The sequence below is a fragment of the Stomoxys calcitrans genome, chromosome 1, assembly GCF_963082655.1.
Source record: "Stomoxys calcitrans chromosome 1, idStoCalc2.1, whole genome shotgun sequence".
In the NCBI taxonomy this organism is placed as follows: domain Eukaryota; kingdom Metazoa; phylum Arthropoda; class Insecta; order Diptera; family Muscidae; genus Stomoxys; species Stomoxys calcitrans.
In genome coordinates, this window is record NC_081552.1 from 201,126,621 (window position 1) to 201,148,246 (window position 21,626).

Genomic DNA, 21,626 nt, shown 5'->3' on the forward strand with positions numbered 1-21,626 from the left:
CACATGGCCATATCGGTCAATAAATGACCATTTTATTGCTGTATTACTGCATATCGGACGAACATATATATGGGAGTTATATCCAAATTTGAACCGATTTCTACAAAATTCACCAGTTATATTGGGAATCATAAGAAAATCCTTCCTGCCAAATTTTGAGAGAATCGGTTAACAAATGACCATTTTATTGCATTATTACTGCAAATTGGACGAACATATATATGAAAGCTATATCCAAATCTGAACCGATTTTTTCCTATTTCAATAGGCTTCGCCTCTAGGCCGAAAAACATGACCATACCAAATTTGAAGACGATCGGATGAAAATTGCGACAGTTTTTAGAAGTCATAGCGGAACATTTCGTGCAAAATTTCATACAAATCGGACAAAAATGACGGCTTCGAGAAGCTCTAGAAGTCAAATCGGGAAATCGGTTTATATGGGCGCTATATCAGGTTATAGACCGATTTAGATCGTACTTGGCACAGTTGTTGGAAGTCATAACCAAACACTTCGTGAAATTTTTCAGCCAAATCGGACAAAAATTGCGACTTCCAGGGGCTCAAGAAGTCAACTCTGGAGATCGGTTTATATGGGAGCTATTTCTAAATCTGGACCAATATGGCTTATTTGCAATCTCCAACGACCTACATCCATATTTAGTAGATATGCAAAATTTCAAGCGGCTGGCTTTACGCGTTTGACCGCTATCGTGATTTGGACAGACGGACGGACAAACATGGCTAGATCGACTCAAAAAGTCGAGTGTTGTTTGTGTTCTGGCCAAGAATGCGTCCTTCGAATTGCGCAAAAATATAATGGGCATTTTCGATATGAATGAAGTCAGTACTAGGCTTAAGAACAAGAAACATTCTTTTCGCTTGATGTAAGCAAAGCGGGCCGGGCTCAAAAATGAATTTTGTTGAACGATTGAACCGATTTTCTTGAAATTTTCACAGATGGTGCCTAATGATCACGTGGTGAAAATAGGGTACTATATTTTTGATATCTGAAGGGGGAGCGGACCCTCCCCCTTACCCAAATTTTGAGAAACGCCAGGTCTCGGAGATGGGTGGTGCGACTTATAGTAGCCTAAAAACAGAAATTTGGTATTCAAATTTCGGATGGGGTACCTAGGGGGGGCGCCTCTGCCCCAAAACCTACCAAATATATATATAGACCAATCACGACAATATGGGACTCAAGTGAAAGGTATTCAAGATTAGAAAAAATTGTTAGACCAAGTGAGTGGGGAACCACCCCAAACACCAAAACACTCCTAAATCGGACATATTTACCGGCCATGACAATATGGGACTTAAGTGAAAGGTATTTGCGAGTAGAATACGAATCTGATATCCAAATGTGGGACCAAGTTTCTGGGGGCCTACCCCCTCCCTAAAACATCCTCCAAACAGGACTTTTTTTACTGACCATGGCAATATGGGACTCAAGTAAAAGGTATTTAAGTGAATAATACGAATCTGAAAACCTAGTGTTTGGGGGGGGGGGGGGGGGAGGGGAGCACCCCTCCCCAAAGAGGACAAAGCCCCATAGCAATATGGGGCTCAAATGAAAGGGCTTTGGGAGTAAAGCTCGAATCTGATATCAATTTTCGGGACAAAGTATCTCTGGGGCCACCCCACCCTACAACACCAACCATATAGTAGGTATTTGCTGACCATTGCAATATGGGGCTTAAATAAGAGGTATTTTGGAGTAGAGCACGAAGGGGCGCCCGTCCCCGATCAATGTGGGCCCATGTATTTGGCGTACCGCCCCTTCCCCAAAACACCCGCCCAAAGAGGAAAATTTTTCCGACCATGGCAATATGTGCTCAAATGAAAGCTACAATATTTGAGTTTAAAAAACGAATTTGATAACCAATTTTGGGGCCAAGTGTTTAGGGAACTCACACTTCATCCCATAAACTCCCCTTAAACCAAAGGCAATATAGGGTTTAAATAAATGGTATTTGAGAGAAGAACACGATGTTGATATTTTTTTCAGGGCCAAGTGTCTGGGGGACCACCTCACCCCCGAAAACACACCTAAATCCGAAATCATGAGAATATCGGGCTCAAATAAAGTCTTTTAAGAATGGAGTGCAAACTTAAATGACCCAAAACCCTCCGACCGAATTCGTAGACATATAAATATCATATGGGATCATATGGGATAAATATCATATGGGCGTTTATATTGTTACACTGTTAGTCAAGCGATATACATTTACTATTTTCGTAGCATGGTATTCACTAAAAACTCTATAATTGTCGAAAATAAATATTCAAAGAATAATTTTGTTCCATATAAAGTAAAAAAGGCGCAGCGGAGCGTGACCGGTTCAGCTTGTCATTTATAATATCAGCCATACACTAGGAAAATTTTTACGAGACAATTCTATAAAGAAAATCTGTCAAATAATCCTAATTTAAAGCTGCATGAAATGTAAGTGCCTCACCACTCTTTTCCTATATGTCGTCTTAAACTTAAATCCTTGTCTTCTTCAATTGACCTTTCCAAATGTGGCAACATATTGTGCAGTTTGGCCTGTATTGCAATGTCTTTAAATGCGCCGATTTAAGTCTCTTCCTTACGCATCACTGTCTTCCACCATCAAACAAGACAAGAATACCAATGAAGAGAATTTTACAACGAAAAGACATTCACGCCAACTGTATTTGCATGGCGTACACAGACCGTTAAAACAAAACAACAACAAAACTTTCACTATTGCAATGTTGACTTTCCGGTCGATTTTTAAACAAAGTTCAGGGTCTTGTTGCTGTTGGTGTGTTTGGCTTTGGCATTTTAAAGAAGCTTATAAAAGGAGAATAACCAACACAACAACAGAGAATCATTCCTTCTCTTTTCATTTTTAATTTTCATTTTCATTAGTCCCATTAAGCTGGTAAGGGGATAACAAACATGGAGGAGTTTTTGGCCGAAAAGGCCAGTTTTCTCCATTCAAATGCAGGCTAGAATAATTGAGAAAAGTTTTAATGGCCATGTTAAAGGGAGACAATTAAACTTGAAGCATTTGGCGGACGACTGACTTTTCTATGTAAAATGGCTTAATTGTGATATTTTAATGTCTTTATTTTGTTAAGGAATATCTAGAGAGAGATATACAATAATGAAACAAGTAAAAAGGCGCTAAGTTCGGCCGGGCCGAACTTTGGATACCCACCACCTCGGGTATATGTGTAAACCACCTTTCATCAAAATTCAGTGAAAATTGCATACCTTATGTCCTATAGCAGTTATATCGAAATATGATCCGACTTGGACGAAATACTAAAAAGTACAAGTCATTGTTCAATTGTGTATAACAAAATAGTGGTCTTCTTAGTAGCTATATCTAAAAACAAACTGATCTGAACCATATACAACGTGGATATGGCAGCTATATCCAAATCTTGATCGATCTGAGTGAAATTGAAGGATGATGTTGAAGGGCCCAACACAACTCACTGTCCCAAATTGCGGCGACATCGGACAATAAATGCGCTTTTTCTGGCCCCAAAACCTAAAACCGAGAGATCGGTCTATATGGCAGCTATATCCAAATCTTGACCGATCTTTGCCATAATGCAGAACTATGTCAAGGGATTTAACCTAACTCAATGTCCCAAATTTCGGCGGCATAGGACAATAAATGCGCCATTTATGGGCCTAAGACCCTAAATCGGAGGATCGGTCTATATGACAGCTATATCTAAATCTGGACCGATCTCAGCCAAAATGACGAAGGATGTCGAGTGGTCTAACATAACTCACTGTCCCAAATTTCAGCGACATCGGATAAAAAATGTGGCTTTAATGGGCCTAAGACCCTAAATCGGAGGATCGGTTTATATGGCAGCTATATCCAAATCTGGACCGATCTGGGCTAAATTGACGAAGGATGTCGAGGTGTCTAACATAACTCACTGTCCCAAATTTCAGCGACATCGGATAAAAAATGTGGCTTTAATGGGCCTAAGACCCTAAATCGGAGGATCGGTTTATATGGCAGCTATATCCAAATCTGGACCGATCTGGGCTAAATTGACGAAGGATGTCGAGGTGTCTAACATAACTCACTGTCCCAAATTTCAGCGACATCGGATAAAAAATGTGCCTTTAATGGGCCTAAGACCCTAAATCGGAGGATCGGTCTATATGGCAGCTATATCCAAATCTGGACCGATCTGGGCCAAATTGACGAAGGATGTCGAGGGGTCTAACATAACTCACTGTCCCAAATTTCAGCGACATCGGATAAAAAATGTGGCTTTAATGGGCCTAAGACCCTAAATCGGAGGATCGGTCTATATGGCAGCTATATCCAAATCTGAACCGATCTGGACCAAATTGACGAAGGATGTCGAAGGGCCTAACACAACTTACTGTCGCAAATTTCAGCAAAATCGGACAATAAATGTGGCTTTTATGGGCCAAAGACCCTAGATCGGCGGATCGGTCTATATGGGGGCTATATCAAGATATAGTCCGATATAGCAAATCTTCGAACTTAACCTGCTTATGAACAAAAAAGAATCTGTACAAAGTATCAACGCAATATCTCTATTTTTAAAGACTGTAGCGTGATTTAAACAGACAGACGGACGGACATGTCTAGATCGTCTTAGATTTTTACGCTGATCAAGAATATATATACTTTATAGGGTCGGAAATGGATATTTCGATGTGTTGCAAACGAAATGACAAAATCGGTGGTGGGTATAAAAATGGTTTAGAGAAATTTTCTCTGGCTTAATTTTCCAATTAACACATTTTAACATTCCATTACACAAAAGTATTTTATATGCCTTCAAATATGTAAGAATAACAAAACAAAAACTCGCAAACTTCAGCCGGGTCGAATCTTACATACCTACCACCTTCAAAAATTCAGGCAAATCAGATAATATTGCGCCCTCTAGAGGCTCAAGAAGTCAATTGGCGAAATTGGTTTCTATGGATGCTAATTACAACCATGCCATACTTGAAATCATCAGTAGAACATTACGTGCAAAATATCTGTCGAATCGGGCGATGATTGCGCCTTCTAGAAGCTCAAGAATTCAAATCTGAAGATTGGTTTATATGGCGGCAGTATCAAGTAATGGACCGATTGGGATCATACCTGACCCATTTGTTGCAAGACATTACAAAACGCCATGAGCAAAATTTCAGTCCAATCGTATAAGAAATGCATGCTTTAACGCATTTTCCTTTCCAACAATCTTCGAAAAAAGACAACTATCTTCGGAAACCCCCTTTATTGCAGTCGTAATCCGGTTGGCATTGTCCTCAATGTCTTCTATGCTTGGGCAATCTAAAGTATCTAAGCCAAGTTTTCCTCTGAGTAGTCTTTCGAATTTTGGGCAGTTAGTTTTCACCTTATTCCGGAAGCCTAGCGGATTCGTCACTGACTGTATTTTGAACCTGATGTAACGATAGTGCGAAAAGGTGGTCTCAATGTAAGCCTTTAATCCTGAACCTCTTCGATTAAAATTCCCGAAAATTTGTCACAACTAAAACCCCTAATAAAATCTGAAATAGGGGCAGAGCCCCTACCTTCTACAACCGGATCAGGGAACAGGTTATAGATATAACGCTTGTGACGAATTGTGACTCAGTGAAGGTTTTGGACTGGAACGTTTCCATCTTTGGAACACTATAGGATATGGAGGCCACCGTAGTGCAGAGGTTAGCATGTCCGCCTATGACGCTGAACGCCTGGGTTCGAATCTGGCGAGACTAGAAATAATTTTCAACGGTCGTTTTCCCCTCCTAATGCTGGCAACATTTGTGCCATGCAAAACTTCTCTCCAAAGAGGTGTCGCACTGCGCCACGCCGTTCGGACTCGGCTATAAAAAGGAGGCCCCTTACCATTGAGCCAAAAAAACTTGAATCGGACTGCACTCATTGATATGTGAGAAGTTTGCCCCTGTTCCTTAGTGGAATGTTCATGGACAAAATTTGCAAATAGGATATGTTTTCAGGTCGAGCACGAGAGGGGAAGAGCAAATCATACAGAAACCCGAGGAGGATCGACTGCGAGAGGTTCAAGGAACAGATGCAGAAACTGAGCACCCTAGGGGTCCTCTGGAGGACCCAAGGGAAATGGAGGCCTTAGTAAATCTTGTCATGCCTGAATGAGGAGTTTGAGAAGGCATGTCCCGAACGAGTACTGCCACGTACAATCCGTCATGGAGGTCACCGGAGCTGCAGACGCTCAGGAGGGAGAGTATAAAGTTTTTTAATAAGTCCATGAGAACACAGCAGAGGGCTGGGACAAGTATCGTGGCCCCCTTGGCAGGTTCAAAAAGGAGAGGAGGAAGGCGAAGAGGAGTTCTTGGGCGAAATTCTGTGGGGAATTGGAAAGCACTAGTGAGACATCTAGGTTACGAAAAGTTCTCGCGAAGGATTCCATCAGGCCAAGCTCCCTGAGGAGGGAAGATGGGACTTACACCGACGGTGGCCAGGAGACGGTGGAACTTTTGATGGAGGCACAGTTCCAAGGTGGCTAGGAAGAGGTCGGCGATGAAGATATCGCAAAACCTACATATGAGGCCTTAACGGATGACCTCATGAGGGACATCGTTGACGAGGGGTAGATAGTGAGGGCATTCAACACTTTTCGGTCATTAAAGTTGGCCGGAACTGACGAAATTATCCCTGGCTTAGTGGTACCCTGCTCTGGCTTAAAAGGGTTTTCCGAGCGAGCCTGGCATGGTCCTTCAAACCAAAGGCATGTAGGGAGGTCATGGTGGTCTTTATCTCAAAGGCGGAAAGAATAAACACAGTACGACAAGGAATTATAGGCCTATTAGTCTGTCATCGTTTTGGCTGAAAACACTGGAAATACTGATTGACCTGAAGTTGAGAGGGGGACTGAAGCCGGAAAGCTTCAGTGGAGCATACCTCAAAGGCAGGTCGGTGGAGACGGCCCTTCACGAGGTGGTACATAAAGTCGAGTACACTTTGGCGACCTTCGTGGATATTGAGGGGGCCTTCAATAATGAGGAGATAGCATCGATAGTTGCCGCACTGAACCGCACGGAGATTCACCCCATTATCTCCCAGCGGACCAAAAATATGCTTTACGGCAGGATTATTAATGCTTACGTGGGAGATAGTGTGGTCAGGGGGCGGGTGACCAGAGGAACGCCTCAAAGAAGGATGTTTTCGACGATTCTATGGATTCGTGATTAATGAAATCCTGGTGGATCTCGGTGGGGATGACACAAGGATAATCGCTTATGCGGACGACGTCGTGCTGCTGATACGAGGCTGGTTTCTATCGACGATCAGCGAGTTTTGTTGTCGCGATGTGCTACCAGAAATGGGTTGAGGACCAACCCGGGGAAGATGGAGGTGTTGCTTTTCACGCGATACCGTAGTTCTAACTCCCGACCTACGATGGGATCACCCTGCGGCTGTCGAAGGAGGGAAAGTACCTTGGCACAGTCCTCAATTAGAAACTGTCCTGGAAGAGGAATACCGAGGACCCCAGCACGGGATAGTTGTCAACACCACACATGCTGGGACATTGAGGTCCAATCTGTGTGGTGTTCATTGTTGTCACGAGAAGCTTAGCTGCGAGCAAACGGGCGCGTCCACAGGTTGCGGATACAGGAATGCTCCATACGGAGTAGCTGCAATGACAGGCGGTCATCGCCGGGCTCTTATACAAATACTGAGTGCCTATGATGCTCCATATGACAAGGCGAATTATTGGAGCCTTTGAATAACCAATGGCCACCCTGTTCCCGCAGCGATGGGTCTTTTGGACCGGAACGAGCTTGCTCACCTACAGGAGCTTGACGAGGATTGCCACCTCTACATGAAAATGTTGCTACAACAACAACACCGAGGAAAGAGGCCGTCAAGCACTGTGCGCTTTTTACTCCTACAGGAGGATGTTCGGTAGAAAGTGGGGGGGTAACCCCCAAGATGATTTATTGGATGAATACGGCCATCGTGAAACCAGTACTGACCTATGGAGCACTGGTATGATTTACGGCTGTAGAAAATAGAACACGTGCGAGGGAGTTCGAGAAGATCCAGAAACTAGCCTGTGTCGGAAACGTAGGGGGATGTTCGGTAGAAAGTAGGGAGGTAACCCCCCGACTACCTGATACAAGTGCCGACTGGAGTAAGGGCATTCGCGATTCGTTTTCCTGTTAAGGGTGAATCAAGAGCGAATGCTCTACTTGAGGAGAATGAGACCTCGATCTACACTGATTGCTCCAAGATGGAGTCAGGGACTGGATTGGGAGTCTACTTTGACGGTTCGATTCTGGGTGCTATGAATGCAGACTAAGGAGAATCTCCAACTACCTGGCACCAGTGCCGACTGGGGTGAGGGCATTCGCGATTAGTTTTCCTGGGTGGGAATGAATGAAGAGCGAATGCTGTACTTGAGGAGGATGAGACCTCGATCTACACCGATGGCTCCAAGATGGAGTCCGGGACTGGATTGGGGATCTACGTTGGCGCACTCAATATTGGTATGTCTCTGAGACTGCCGGATGAGTATACGTTCTTTCAGGCAGAGGTCTGTGCCCTAACAGTAGCCGCGAGAGAAATTCTCGCCCTCAAAACACAGGATTTATATGGACAGTATGGCGGCGTTCAAGGACTTGGGTTTGTGGATGGTAAGGTCGAGATGCATGGCGGATTGTTTGGAGTCCCTGTATAGACTCCGAGACCACGATGTGACGCTGACATGAGGTGAATTCAAAGAATGAGAGGTCGGACGAGTGCGCTAGGGGGCCTAGCGCCGGGCGGTCCAACCACCTGCCTTGCCTACGTTCCATTTGTCGATGAGTACCTTAACAGGTGTCATAACCGGACACTGTGCGATAGGCCACATGGCGGCTACCGCTCAATGACCTACATAAACCATTGAGCGGTATTCCCATGCGGCCTATCGCACAGTGTCCTCGATGAGGATTAGGAGGAGACCAACGAGCATTTGCTGTGTTCATGTCCGGATCTGCAGGGACATAGGCTCTCCTTTCTGGGGAGCCGTTTCTACTGCGATCTGGGTGAACTTGCGAACGTTCCTCGGGTAGATCTCCTGAGATTTGTTGATGGAACAGGATAGTTTCGACGGGGGGTGCCATAAACTCCGGCATAGGTACATTCATGTTTTCGTGGGGATGGACGTTCTTTACCCCTTCTCGGGTTCTTCATTTCTCCTGATTTTCTTTCATTCGTCTATAACCTCTTGTCAGAGGTCTCACATCTTCTTTTTCTTCCCTTTCTTTCTAGGATAACACAATGGGCCAAACTGGCCTCCGAGTGAACTCACCTTTGGCGGGCAACCACTCAACCTAAAACCTCGCTCATAATTCTATTAACAAAAGTGCCACGGCTTGACGCCACTTATTAAAGTTGGTACTACACCACGAAATGTGGTGAGAGTTCGGATCGCCCTCTTTGGGAACCGACTTTCAGTGGGGTCGCATTTTATTTATGTAATTGAATGGGATATCTTGTTTTATACAAAATCGCCATTTCATTTGGTTAATGGTATTTTTATACAAAATTATTATTGTGTGGTACAAATATCCTTCCGCTGATCCTTCGTCAAAAATGTCCGAAAAATATTTAATTATTTCTATGAGTTTTAAACGCAATGACGATGGTATTGCACTACCATTCCATGGTGGCGGAGATAAAAATAGCATTTGAATGGTATAATATTGGTATTATGGTATGCAAACCATTGCGAGTCCAGCGTCTAGTTCAAAAGCTCATTACTGAATGACCAAATCATATGCCCCTTATTCCGTGGTATGATATGTAAATGATGCTACACATAATTAGATTCAATTTTATGCGTGGCAGCAGACAATGACATCAAGGCCTAGCTAGTGAATGGAGGGACATATGCGAAGGATAATTGAATTTTTGTTGAAGTAAATTTACACTGAAGTAAATTTACATAAATTCCTAATTACGCATGACGCAAAAGGTCAATTATACTCGCTAGTGTTTCTGTTTTGTCACCAAAGGTGCAAATATATGCTTTGGTATGAAGTATCGATAGGGAATATTTTAACCTCATATAGATGTCACACAATTTTTCCAGCCTTTTATGAATTCTAGTTTAAAATCTGTACTCCTTTTTTTTTTGAAATTCCCATCCCTGCAAAGCAACTTCTTTTAAACTTTTGTAAACAATTTTTTTTTTTCTTATCATTTTAGGAACAAGTAAAACTTGATTCCACCAAACAGGTGACCAGTCCTGATGATTGTGAAGATCTCAGTCCAATGCCACAAACAGCTGCACCACCAGTACGACGACGTGGTGGCATCTCTGCCGAACCAGTAAGTGAAGAAGATGCCACCAGCTATGTGAAAAAGGTGGTGCCCAAAGACTACAAAACAATGGCCGCCCTGTCCAAGGCCATTGCCAAAAATGTTCTCTTCTCACATTTGGATGAAAACGAACGGTCCGATATATTTGATGCCATGTTCCCTGTTGCCCATTTAATGGGTGAAAATATTATACAACAAGGTGATGAGGGTGATAACTTTTATGTGATCGATCAAGGAGAAGTTGAGGTAAGTGTCATTTTATCACCCCCTCAGTAATGAGAGCAAAATTAAAATCTTTCTCTTTTGTCATTTCATAGGTTTTTGTCAATTCGGAAATGGTTACCACTATCGGTGATGGTGGCAGTTTCGGTGAACTGGCTCTTATTTATGGCACACCCAGAGCTGCCACAGTTCGTGCCAAAACCGATGTCAAACTTTGGGGTATCGATCGTGATTCATATCGTCGCATTTTGATGGGTTCCACTATACGCAAACGCAAAATGTATGAAGAATTCCTATCGCGTGTTTCAATTTTGGGTAAGTAATACAAGCTGAAGAACTTTTTTGCTGTGTTCTTTAAATTGGTCCATCTATCGATGCTTTTAATGTAAGAATGGTTGCTATTTCTGATCAAAGTGGGGCCCTGAAGCCATGTTAGTCAAATAGGATAGCTCAGTTGCTAGACGCTTTATGCAGAGGCCTTATATGCATTGCATTCGCCTTAGAAGTATGTTGAAGGGGGAAAGAGATACAGAAACACAGAGAGAGCTTACACCCAAGTGAGGTCCAACATAGCAAAACTGTCAGAAAAACGGAAATCAATGGACTCGACATAAATTAAGGAAAAAGAGGGCAACTAGGCGGGTCGGGGACAAACTCACCGCTGAGAGTATAAATCATGCCAGCTAATTTTAACCTCTACAGAACTCCAGGATACCAAGAGGACTAAGAGCCTGAAGAAGATCCAGGCACAGGAAAAGATATTCAACCATCGTTCTGTATCTTCTACTCACGATTGCGGGGCAAATACAAATTTTGTCCATGAACATTCCACTAAGAAACAGCAGTAAACATCTCACAAATCAATGAATGTAGTCCAATTCAAGTTAAAGTTCAATGATAAGAGGCCTCCTTTTTATAGCCGAGTCCGAACGGCGTGCCGCAGTGCGACACCTCTTTTGGACAGAAGTTTTACATGGCATAGTAGCTCACAAATGATGCCAGCATTAGTAGGGGTAAACCACCGCTGAAAATTTTTCTGATGGACTCGACGGGATTTGAACCCAGGCGTTCAGCGTCAAAGGCGGACATGCTTACCTCTTCGCTACGGTGGCAATTGCGGGGTAGTGCCACAAATAGTTGGAAGCCCCCATAGCGTAGAAGATAGTATGTCTGCCTATGACGCTCAACGCGTGGGTTCGAATCCTGGTGAGGCAATGAGAATAATTTTTCAGCGGAGGTTTTCCCTTGCTAATGCTGGCAACATTTGTGAGGTACTATGCCAGGTAAAAACTTCTGTCCAAAAGGGTGTCGCACTGCGGCAAGCCGTTCGGACTCGGCTATAAAATGGAGGCCCCTTATCATTGAGCTTAATTTCAAATGGACTAAACTCATTGATATGTGAGAAGTTTGCCCTTGTTTCTAGGTGGAATGTCCATGGGCAATATTTGCCACAAATAGTCTCCTCCTTATCGCCATACACACTGCAAAAGCCTTTCTCTCGAGCTTCCTAGGCACTCAGTATTTGTGCAAAAGCCGGTGCCATCCGACCTCTCACTGCGACTCTCCGCTCAATACCGTACATACCGGATTGGCCGGTACGTACAACCGGCTGCCATGAGATTGCTATGGGAATTATGGGGAGGTGCACTGATCCCAAAGAAATTACGTCTTGCCAGGATACGTCACACAGGAGATCAGGGGATGCAATGGGAATGTCTGGCGAGTTACTCCACCTCCTTGTAATCCTAGTGGGGGCATCCTTATTCACCGTGCTAAACGTGGAGCCTTTAATATGCTCTGCCAAAGCTATCGCCCTATCGTCGTAACCTAGTGGAGAATGCCATGAAACGTGATGGGCATTAAAGTCTCATTGAACCAGACGATTATTGTCGGACAGTAGTCCACTTATGCCGGGCTTATAAGCTTGGCCATTAATTGGGTCACAACTACCAACGGGCGGTATGTACACGTTGTATAGCTTCATCCTGGCAGTACCGGACCTGATCATGCACTCGCCAGGCGCAGGCGAGATGGGTCTATACTGCACGGGATGGTGTATAACGAAGGCCAATCCCCTACCTCTATTCCTTAAGCGATCCCTACGTAGCACATTGTATCCGTGACAACTGTGCAGACACAGGTGTTGGTCAGCTTTGTCTTCTGGATCGCTGCAACCAATATGTTCTTCCGACTCATCAAATTCGCTATCTTGTCGATCTTGTCCCGCAGACCATTGCAATTCAATAGCAAGAAAGATACACTTCCCGGCACTGGCCTGGCAATATTGGGTCTGGGATGCTGCTGTTGCGTATATTGGGGGAGAGGTCGGGGGTCACAGAGTTCGTCAAAGAGGACGCATGTGACAGCACCTTGCAACATATTCAGTGTGACTATATTCCAGGTCAGAGCAAGATCGGAAATGTACCCACTCCATGCAACGGTTACACCACGCAGACACACGACCGTTGATGGGGGCGGTTCTGGCAAACCAAACAGAACCAGGTTCCGGGGTTCTTTTCAATCCCAACACGAATTAGAAGCGTACGTAGAAGGCACTCCGGGATGCACCTCTCTCATGACGAAAAAAGGACGAACACGTACACTGAGGCGGCAGCCCTTGCCGATGAGGACTCCATGGTCAATCCGGTGCGTACAACCGGCTCTCTCTTGTGGACGGTTTCAATGTTGATCGCGCAAATTAGGTGATGGCTTGTGCTGTGGGCTGGCTGGTTGGCGAAGGACCCCCGGCCTAGTATTTCATGCAACGCACTGAAGCCGACGCAATCGTCTGATTGATAAACGTCCGGCGCTCAAAGGTTATGTAGTCAGGTGGTCGGTCGATGGTGAGTTGTTGCTTTTGTTGAAGCAGTTTATTGTGTTCTATCTTTCGTCTGCTTGATTCTGTTGGGTGTCAAGACCCAGGAACTCTGCGACTAAAATGGGGTGCGTCCACAGGGATCTGAGTCGAGTGGGTCTGGTCGGCCAGTAAAACAGGTGTCATACATGTCGGACATACATCTTGCACGTCGGCATCATTCTTGCTCTGTAGCAGTTGAGGCGGCTGCATCTGCCGGAACGTAATTGTTGTTGTCCTAGCAGTGTGTTGTACATTGAGGCGTCAGATTTTGCCGATGAAAGACTCCAGTTGTACGTAACGAGTTGGCCGGTACGTACAACCGGCTGCCATGGGATTGCTATGAGAATTAAGGGGAGTTGCTCTGATCCCAAAGAAATGATGGCTTGTCACGATACGTAACTCAGAAGAACAGGGGGGGATCGCCGCTTCAGTGAACTGACACCCTCCTTGAATGTGCTAGTTGCCGAGTCGAAATTCCGAGACATGAATAACGCAGCAGCCGCCCGCTTTATACCAGCCGGTCGAATATCCCAAATGCGGCCCAATTTCCTGTCGCAGGCAATGGTACTCGCAGACGAACATGATGGTATTCGTTGCACGGACCCCACCAACCCCAGAAACTACTAGCTGAATCTAAAATAAACATGGTAGCCAAGGAACATAAGCGGAATTTGTGGCTGGAACACTTGTAGCAATGGGATGACAGGACCTCAGTCACTTTTGGCGACGTAATTGTGTCTGATTCTTAGAGATGCGCCAGGTTATTCAACCGTCAATTTATTGTGCGTCCCGAGAGTGACAGGGTTAGAAGGAGAGCCATTCATCGTATCCGTGGTTTCCAAACCGATGGACAGTCATCACAATTTACCGTCAATCTCATGGCAGCCAGTTGTACGTACGATGGAGTTCTTTATCGGTTAAGGCTGCAGCCTCAGAGTATAGCACACTGCTACAACAACAATAACAACAATTTACGAATGTCATCCGTGGCGCCAAATCATCCAAGACGTTGGACGCCAACCGAATCTCTACACTGATGCTGAAGAATCTGAATCTACCTGTAGTCGAGTACCTTACGATTGTCCTCAACCTGTCTTTGAACACTCTTATAGCACCCGATGTTTGGAAGGTGGACAGAGTGATACCGCTATTGAAGCCTGGAAAGCACTCGAGTTAGGGGAGTTGCACAGACCGATCTCCCTTCTCTCACAAGTAGCCAAGACGCTGGAGGGACAACTCTTCCCAATCCTCGTTGAAGAATTTTCAATCGCCAAGCATCAGCACGGATTTCGAAGACTGCTAAGCACAACAACTTCTTTGCCTGCCATCACCGCACACATTAGCCGTGGCTTCAATCAGCCCAGACCATGTGATAGGACGGTCCTCGTGGCACTGGACCTATTGAAGGCATTCGACACGATCAGCTATGCCAAACTATTTGAAGACATCGCAATATGTCCCTCCAGCCAGGCCTGAAAAGCTGGGTCGTGAATTACCTGTGTGGTCGCCAGTCATTTATGGAATTTAGAGACACGAAGTCGAAGGACCGTAGATATCACCCCAAGTGGGGTGATATCTCCGGTACTGTGTAACCTCTACATATCCTCCATTTCATGCCCTCCAGACGGCATAGAGATAGTATCATATGCGGACGATTGAGCGGATGGATGAGCAGTTAGTAGACTGCATCAAAAAGGTCGGTGAGCTGAAGATGGCTACACCATGAAGTCTTGGAACTGGTCGAGTGGGTGGGTGTCAAGTTCTGATGTTTTGAAAGTTTTAACATGGTGTTGCTGTTATTCCTTGTGACTAACATACTGTATACCGTGTGTGTGAATGTTTCGTTGGCACTTCTGTTTAGGTTCAGACTTGCGCTGAGTCTTTTTGGGTTATGCCACCTAATTTCTGACTGTTTCTGACGTGTTGCTACGGTATGGTGCTTGCATCATCTCATTAGGTGACCAGTCCGGAACTGTCTGGAGTTCAACTTGTTGGACTACGTGGTCGAACCAGAGTCGTTAATCTGGTACCACGGGAGTCAGGAATCCCTGAAACTTCGGTTCCAACCTGACTATTGGTGAGGCCCCAGTTGGGAGCAACGTGATGTCTGTGGTTTAACACCTAAAATTGCAGGAAGGGCATTTCGATGTGGAGTTGCATGTACTCAACCGGGTGCCGTGACCCATAGAACGGAAAGAGTTTGGATAGTGCTCTGCTCCTAACCAAGGGGGAGGACACGTCCAGACAATGTGAACTCGAATTTGTACTCATGCTAGCTTCGGCTATGTATGGGGGCGTTGGCCAAGTTTGCATTGGTGGAGAGTATCGAAGTCGTATGAACCACGAAATGTATGAGCTGCATGACGATAACAATGTTAAACGTTTAAAAATACAACGGTTGCATTGGCTAGGTCATGTTGTCAGAATGGAAAGATCAGGTGGTGAAATAGATCTCAAAACTTGGTGTCAGTGATTTTACAAGAAGCTCACAAGATCGAGGCGCTTGGAACGCTATTCGAAGTTCGACCAATGGAACCAATATTCTGTCATAGCCAATTGGAGTACAGTAAGTGCCTCAAGTGGAGGCCACCGTGGCGCAGAGGTTTGCATGTCCGCCTGTAACTCCGAACGGCTGGGTTCAAATCCCGGCGTGAACATCAGATAAAGTAGTAGTAGTAGTAGTAAGTGCCTCAAGTGGTGCAGAAGCGTAGATTTGTTGCCTTCAGTAGTACACTCTGCCCATTTTTCAGAGTTCGAGATCTATAAAAGTGTCCAGAAAGAAATGTAGCCCCTTGGTCAGGTACTCGACTCTCGTAATGTCTAAGTTCTAGGGAATCTGTGTAGATATTTTGTCAGAGTTTAGCTCCTAGGACAATTAGGCGCTGCGGACAACATTTTTATAATGGCTGTGTATCGCTTAAACGGTCAGCGGGATGCTCAATTATATGACGGTGGGAGATTTCTTGGGATCATTTGCTGCTACTTCGCCAAAAATAACTTCTATTATTCCTTCTGCCGGGAATCGACAGAGACTTGACGTTAGACCAAAGTTTACCAGCACATGCCCTTAAGTTACAGTGCTTCAAATGCTCTAGCCATAAATTCTTTTCCCATGCTCAAATATTTCATATATTTTTAATTTTATTTTTTTTTGCAGAGAGTTTGGATAAATGGGAACGTTTGACCGTAGCCGATGCTTTGGAAACAGTCACATTTGAAGATGGTGAAACAATTGTCAAACAGGGTGAGGCTGGTGATGACTTCTATATAATTGTCGAAGGCTGTGCTGTAGTTTTACAAATACGTGCTGAGGTAAGTTCAATTGTTTTATGAAAATTAGAATCGAAATAAATAGGCTGAACGACTGGGTTCGAATCCTGGCGAGAACATTAGAAAGAAATTTCAGGGGTGGTTATCCGCTTCTAATGTTGGCGATATTTGCGAAATACTATGGCGTGTTAAAACTTCTTCTTTAAAAGGTGTCGAACTGCTACACGCCCTTCAGAATCGGCTTTATATACAACATCCCTTGTACTTGAGCCTAAACCTGAATCGGCCAGTACTCATTGGTATTATGAGAAGTTTTGCCCTGTTTCCTAAATGGAATGCCCATGAGCGAATTTGCATATCTTTTAAGCTCACAGTAAGCTTTATTTTATGCAATTTTTATTGCAATTTAGAGGCGAAATAATTTCCAATTTTGTCGGTTCTTACGTCTTGAGGGAAGTCTCGTTTCTTATCCAACTTCGATTAATATGCTGGTTTGTGACCTCAACTATCCGCATCAAAATTATTGGGTTGCCCAAAAAGTAATTGCGGATTTTTGACTTTGTGATTCTGTAATTGCATTCTTTCTTCTGTCAGTTATCAGCTGTTACTTTTAGCTTGCTTTAGAAAAAAAGTGTAAAAAAGTATATTTGATTAAAGTTCATTCTAAGATTTATTAAAAATGCATTTACTTTCTTTTAAAAAATCCGCAATTACTTTTTGGGCAACCCAATAGATATGTAGAAGCACGTTCCCCCAGCTACAGGGTCTATGTATCGGAACGACCCTGCTCTCTAAAGGGAGAATAGTTTGGAGTTGTCTATTGGGAGTCATAACTGGGTCCTTTTGGCATCATGCTTGGAAATCTCATACATTAAAGAAGCCTTCGTGGGAATGATTATAAGAATGGGAATGAAACTATGAAACGCTTGATTTGTTCATATGCTTGATTTGTATCATAACTCGTATATAAAGGCAGTCCTTTTTCGATCTGGGAGACTGAGCAAATGTACAACTTAAATGTCTCCTCAATCACATGTGAGACAGGGTGAAATGCGACGAATAAGATACACAACAAAATCCGTTGTTCCAGTATAGTGTATGGGCGCCCAAGATGATGTTAAAGCCTGCCTAATGCGATGCATGATCTAGACTCTATTTGAGCCTGTTGTACGCACCGCATTGACCCCATGGAATCCTTCATCGGTAAGGGCTGCCGCCACAGTGTACGTTTTTTCGTCATGGGAGAGGCACATCCCGGAGTGCCTTCTCCGCACGCTTTTGGTTCGTGCAGGGATTGAAAAGAACCCCGGACCATGGTTCTGTTTGGTTTGCCAGAACCGCCTCCATCATCGGTTGGTATCGGTGAGGTGTAGCCAGTGCATGGAGTGGGTACATTTCCGATCTTGCTCTGGCCTCACTTCACTACGGGAGTATAGTCATACTGGATATGTTGTAAGGTGCTGTGCGAACATAGCCAGCAGTTGGTCACAAGCGTCATCGTCGTCGCTTTCTGCGTCCTCGTCGTCGGACTATGTGACCCCCCCGACCTCTCCCGTGCGGCAATATACGCAACAGCAGCATCCCAGCTCCAATATTGCCAGGCCAGTGCCAGAAAATGTATCATTTTTGCAATTAAGCTGCAACGGTCTCCGTGGCAAGATCGATGAGATTTTGGATTTCATGAGTCGGAAAAATATATTGGCCGCAGCGATCCAGGAGACAAAGCTGACCAACACCTGCAGCTTGCACAGTTGTCACGGATACAATGCGCTTCGTAAGGATCGATCAAGGAATGGATGTAGGGGATTGGCCTTTGTGATACACCATTCCTGCGCCTGGCGTTGGTGACCCCCACATGGAGTGCATGGGGATAACAGTCAGGTCCGGTACTGCCGATATAGAGCTACATACCGCCGGTTGGTAACTGTGTCTCAATTAATGGCCAAGCTTACAACATAAGTGGGTTACTATCTGGCCATAATCGTCTGGTTCTAGGGAACTTTAATGAACATCACACTTCATGGCATTCTCCCCTAGGTAACGGCCGGCGTGGAATGGCTTTGGCAGAGCAGATTAAAGGCTGAGGATACCCCCACTATGATTGCGAGGAGGTGTAGCAGCTCGCCAGACATCTCCATTGAATCCCCTGATCTCTTGAGTAACGTATCCTGGCATGTCGTCATTTCTTTGTGATCAGACCACCTCCCCATATTACCCACCATCAATCGACCACCCGATTTCATAACCTCTGAGCGCCGAACGTCTTCGAAATCCATGTTGATGCTCAAGCGTCTTTGCTACTGGTGAGAGAGGGTACATCGGTCTGTAAGACTCCCCCAAACTCTGGTCCTTTCCAGGCTTCAGTAGCAGGAAAACTCTGCCCATTTTCCAGAAACCTGGAACTTTAAGAGTGTTCAATGACAGGTTGAGGACATTGGTAAGGTACTCAACTCCAGGTTGATCCATATTCTTCAGCATCAGTGTAGAGATTCCGTCGGGGCCCAACGCCTTGGATGATTTAGCGCCACGGATGACATTCGTAACTTCGCTCACGGTAAATTGTGATGGCTGTCCATCGGTTCGGAGACCACGGATACAACAAATGGCTCTCCTCCTTGCCCTGTCACTCTCGGAATGCACAATAAATTGACGGTTGACCAACCTGGCGCATCTCTTTGGATCAGTTACGGTTAGGTCGCGAAAAGTGACTGAGATCCTGTCATCCCGTCTACCTGGGTTCGAGAGTGATTTAACAGTAGACCACAGATTGCCTAATCCGGTGCCTAAGTTACATTGCTCCCAGTGTTCCAGCCACAAATTCCGCTTATGTTCGTTGACTACCCTGTTTATTTTCAGATACAGCTCACGGATTCTGGAATTAGAGGGGTCCATACAACGTATCCTATCACGCTCTTCAGCGAGTACCACTATCTACGCCGGGAAATTAGACCGCACTTGGGGTATTCGACCGGCTGGTATAAAGCGAGCGGCTGCTGCGTTAATGATGTCTCGGAATTTCCTCTCGGCAACTAGCACATTTGAGGGGGGTGTCAGTTCACTGAAACGGCGATTGGTGTACTCTCTGAAGTCAGGCCAATCGGCCTTCTTTTGATTGATAAACATTCGGCGCTCAGAGGTTATGAAATCGGGTGGTCGATCGATGGTGGGAAATATGGGGAGGTGGTCTGATCACAAAGAAATGACGGCTTGCCAGGATACATAACTCAGAAGATGAGGGGATGCAATGGAGATGTCTGGCGAGCTGCTGCACCTCCTCGCAATCCGCTCTGCCAAAGCCATTCCATGCCGGCCGTTACCTAGGGGAGAATGCCATGAAGTGTGATGCCCATTAAAGTTCCCTAGAACCAGACGATTATGGCCAGATAGTAACCCACTTATGGTGTAAGCTTGGCCATTAATTGAGACACAGCTACCAACCTGTTCCTGTGGTATCACAATGGACGAAAACGTCTAAGTGAGTTTGATGGCAGACTGCCACTTAAACCTAACCTTGATGAAAATTTAGCACACATACTGGGACGTCAAATAAAACTCCTCATGCTAAATTTGGTAAAGATTGAACCAAAATTGTGACTTCTACAGCCTTAAAAGGCCATATCGGTTGAAAGATATATATGAGAGCTATATATAAATCTGAACCGAATTTTTTTTAGTGTTCGTCTTTGGGCCAGAAAAATTTAGTGTCAATCGGACAATAAATGCGACCTGTACCTTGCTCACAAGAATACATGGACAGACAGACAGACAGACGGACATAGCTTAATCGAGTCAGGAAGTGATTCTAAACCGATCGGTATACTCATCGATGGGTCTAGCTCTTCTTCTTCTTAGCGTTGCAAACAAATTCACAAAGTTGTAATGCCCTGTACCACAGTGGTGGTGGTGTAGGGTATAAAAAATTTAATTTTAAAATTTTCCCCTATTTTTTTTTCCTTCATAATTTTACAGCAAGGAGATGAACCTGCCGAAGTTGGTCGTTTGGGCCCAAGTGATTACTTTGGTGAAATTGCACTGCTGCTGGATAGACCCCGTGCTGCTACCGTCGTTGCCAGAGGACCCTTGAAATGTGTAAAACTAGACAGAGCGAGGTAAAATGTTTTGCTTTGATGAGCATTTCAACAGTTTTTTTTTTTAAACATTTCTTCTCTCCAACAGATTTGAACGTGTTTTGGGCCCATGTGCAGATATTTTGAAACGCAACATTACCCAATACAACAGCTTTGTTTCATTGTCCGTTTAAATGCAACACTAAATCACACACTCACACATACAAAACAGATTTCAAAAACAAAAGAAAAAAAAAATCATGCAAAAAAAAAAACTCAAAACTAATTTATTTGAAAATAAACCGGGAAAGAAAACCACCCAAAAAAAGAAGAAGAAATTTTAAACCCCTCCCAAAAATAAATCAAACAAATAAAGAAAAATAAAATAAAAACATATATATTTGTAAAAGATGTAAACAAACAAGAAAAAAAAAACAAACACCCCTTTGTAAAATACACTGCAAAAAAAATGGATTTTCAATGGATGAAAGTAAAAAATCAGAAAAACATGAATTGCATAGAGAAAAAATTTACAAAAAAAAAAAACAAAAACAAAAACAAAATAATGCAAAAAAATTACACATGTACATTCTTCTTTCATACTTAACCACATAGTCAAGGTATATAAATACATACATAAAAAAAAAAAAACATTATTATGTGCATACGTACATCTCTTTTTTCAAATAAGACTTTGAAACTAGACACAAGGAAATGTCAATAATTTAAACAAAATAACTATTCTAGTGTAACTCTTTTTTGGATGTAAAAAAAAAAAACTAACAAAAATAAAACATTATGGACAAAATAACAAAAAGGCACCTTGAGCGTGTTGCAGATACTTTTTGTTCTTGGCAACTGTATGCGATGGAGTATGTAATC

General features: G+C 44.0%; 1 protein-coding gene across 4 annotated transcripts in view; it reads left to right on the forward strand.

Annotated features, from left to right (window-relative positions):
- Nucleotides 1-21,115, forward strand: part of LOC106088605 (cAMP-dependent protein kinase type I regulatory subunit) — a 178,939-nt gene extending 157,824 nt beyond the window's left edge. For all 4 annotated transcript variants that reach the window (XM_013254195.2, XM_013254198.2, XM_013254196.2 and 1 more), the window contains exons 2-6: nucleotides 10,215-10,574; nucleotides 10,646-10,865; nucleotides 16,565-16,719; nucleotides 20,647-20,786; nucleotides 20,854-21,115. In XM_013254195.2, the coding sequence (XP_013109649.1) occupies nucleotides 10,215-10,574; nucleotides 10,646-10,865; nucleotides 16,565-16,719; nucleotides 20,647-20,786; nucleotides 20,854-20,938 (960 nt within the window). In that variant the 3' untranslated portion in view covers nucleotides 20,939-21,115. The remainder of the gene's footprint in view (nucleotides 1-10,214; nucleotides 10,575-10,645; nucleotides 10,866-16,564; nucleotides 16,720-20,646; nucleotides 20,787-20,853) is intronic.
- The last annotated feature ends 511 nt before the right edge of the window (nucleotides 21,116-21,626 follow it).